Source organism: Lolium rigidum, chromosome 3 (assembly GCF_022539505.1).
Source record: "Lolium rigidum isolate FL_2022 chromosome 3, APGP_CSIRO_Lrig_0.1, whole genome shotgun sequence".
NCBI lineage: Eukaryota > Viridiplantae > Streptophyta > Magnoliopsida > Poales > Poaceae > Lolium > Lolium rigidum.
In genome coordinates this window covers 227,268,512-227,270,602 of record NC_061510.1, presented here as the reverse complement: position 1 = coordinate 227,270,602, position 2,091 = coordinate 227,268,512, and the positions used below count along the sequence as shown (strand labels likewise).

Below are 2,091 nucleotides of genomic sequence, written 5' to 3'. Positions count from 1 at the left end.
AAAATCTATGCAAGTCAGCATGCCTGGTCATAAGCTATTTTTATAAACAAAACGTATAGAAATCTTCTCACACGAGATTTTGCAAAAGGTCAACTGACGAGCAAAGATTCCAATGTTCCATGGGCCCTCTTGAAGACCAACAGCATATTTCCTTATCCAAAACCATCCAACCTTTTGCGTGTGCTGTGGACTTCAATTAAAAATGTGTTCTTTTACAAAGGAACAAAATCTCTCTATCTTCCATGAATTAAAGAACCTAATTTCTACTTATTCATGTGTGTGGCAAATAATAGCAAATCCTTGTGTCCTATAAAAGGCAAGCCACCCCAGCAGCATCAAACCACAGCAACAAACACGCCACCCAGCTCTTCCAGGTAATCTCAGCTAAAGATATACAACGAGACTAGCTGCAACCTTGTGATCACCATCTATACTCATGGACCAAGTGACGAAGCTGGCGTCGGAGCGGGCTGTAGTGGTGTTCACGTCGAGCAGGTGCTGCATGTGCCACTCCGTGACGTCCCTCCTCACCAACCTAGGCGTCAACGTGGCCGTGTACGAGTTGGACAAGGAACAGCGGGGCAGAGAGATGGAGAGAGAGCTGGCCAGGAAGCTCGGCCGCGGTGCGCCGATAGTGCCGGCGGTGTTCATCGGCGGCACCCTCATCGGCGGCACCAATAAAGTCATGGCACTGCACCTGGCCGGCGAGCTCGTGCCCATGCTTAAGAACGCCGGCGCTCTCTGGCTCTAGTGAAAGAAGAACGCTTGCATGCCAACAATGCAATGAAATAAGAGTGCTATATAAAAGAAGGTAAAAAAGAAGACACGTAGAAGGCCAGGTTTTTTATTATCCTGTTCCGACTGCCTAGAAAATATATGTGCTCTTGTTAAGGATTTGTTTACCTGCTCATGGACTTTAGCTTGCTTATGTCGTTATTATTCAGCTCTTTCACAGATAGTGAATTTTGTTTTTGAGAAAAACACATACAAACGCAGACATTCACATATGAACGTACAGACGTACATCCTACCCCTGTGAGCACATCCGGAAGACTGAGCTGGCGGATCGGATCTTAAAATTGACGAAGTTACCACACGCGCCTCGCTGTCGACGGAAACGTTCTCCCACTGAATGAATATTCCGCCTTTATAAGACACACATAAGTTAAATCTGGAACTTGAACCTCACCCAACCTTAGGTTGGTTCTCCGCAGATAGTGAAATTCGTTCATAGTGTATTTGAAGTTTTGTTGTCAGGAAAAATACAAAGTTTCCACTACCTACGGAGAGATGGGGAGGGGGAACGGGAATCAGTAATCATATTAAATGCTCAGTTGGCACATCTGGAGTCTGATAGAAGTGATTTTTCTACAGCACACCTTCGACATGGTACTTGCACAATCATGAAGTTGATGGAGGTTGTATATGTAAGATCAGGTAGAATTAGGTCTACTCGGATAACCGAGTTTCGTTTATTTCATGTGTATATATAGGAGGATTACATCAGGTATTAGATACGGACTCTAAGTCCTATACAACGTGCGTAACACGTTTGTTTAACACCCTCCCTTAATCACAACTCACTAAGTTGAGATTATGTCTAAATTCTAAAAAGTTTCTAACAGGGAGTGGCTTTGTGAAGCCATCTGCAACCTGATCTTTGGAAGGAACAAATCTGACTTCTAGCTCCTTCTTCAACACTCGTTCTCGAACGAAGTGAAAATCTATCTCAATATGCTTGGCTCTGGCATGAAACATTGGATTTGCTGACAAGTACGTAGCACCTAGATTGTCACACCACAAAACTGGTGTTTGTCGAAGCTTCACACCCAATTCCTTGAGAAGATATTGTACCCATATCATTTCTGCAGTTGCATTAGCCACTGACTTGTATTCAGCTTCTGTACTTGATCTGGAGACGGTGGCCTGCTTCTTTGCACTACAAGAAATCAGGTTAGGACCATAGAAAACTGCAAAACCTCCAGTGGAACGGCGGTCATCAACACAACCGGCCCAGTCAGCATCGGAGAAAGCACTAACAAGTGTGGACGAGGACCTCATAAAAGTAAGTCCAATACGCATGGTACTTTT

At 44.3% G+C, this 2,091-nt stretch overlaps 1 protein-coding gene across 1 annotated transcript; it reads left to right on the top strand.

Moving 5' to 3' along the window:
* The first annotated feature begins 342 nt into the window (after nucleotides 1-342).
* LOC124699042 (putative glutaredoxin-C14) lies at nucleotides 343-928 on the top strand. Its single transcript, XM_047231415.1, has one exon. It carries the CDS (start codon nucleotides 437-439, stop codon nucleotides 749-751), a length of 315 nt encoding a protein of 104 aa, XP_047087371.1. The 5' UTR covers nucleotides 343-436; the 3' UTR covers nucleotides 752-928.
* Nucleotides 929-2,091: the final 1,163 nt, after the last annotated feature.

Excerpts from the sequence above, each read along its gene's own strand:
- LOC124699042 (XM_047231415.1), top strand. The coding sequence starts at position 437 with ATGGACCAAGTGACGAAGCTGGCGTCGGAGCGGGCTGTAGTGGTGTTC.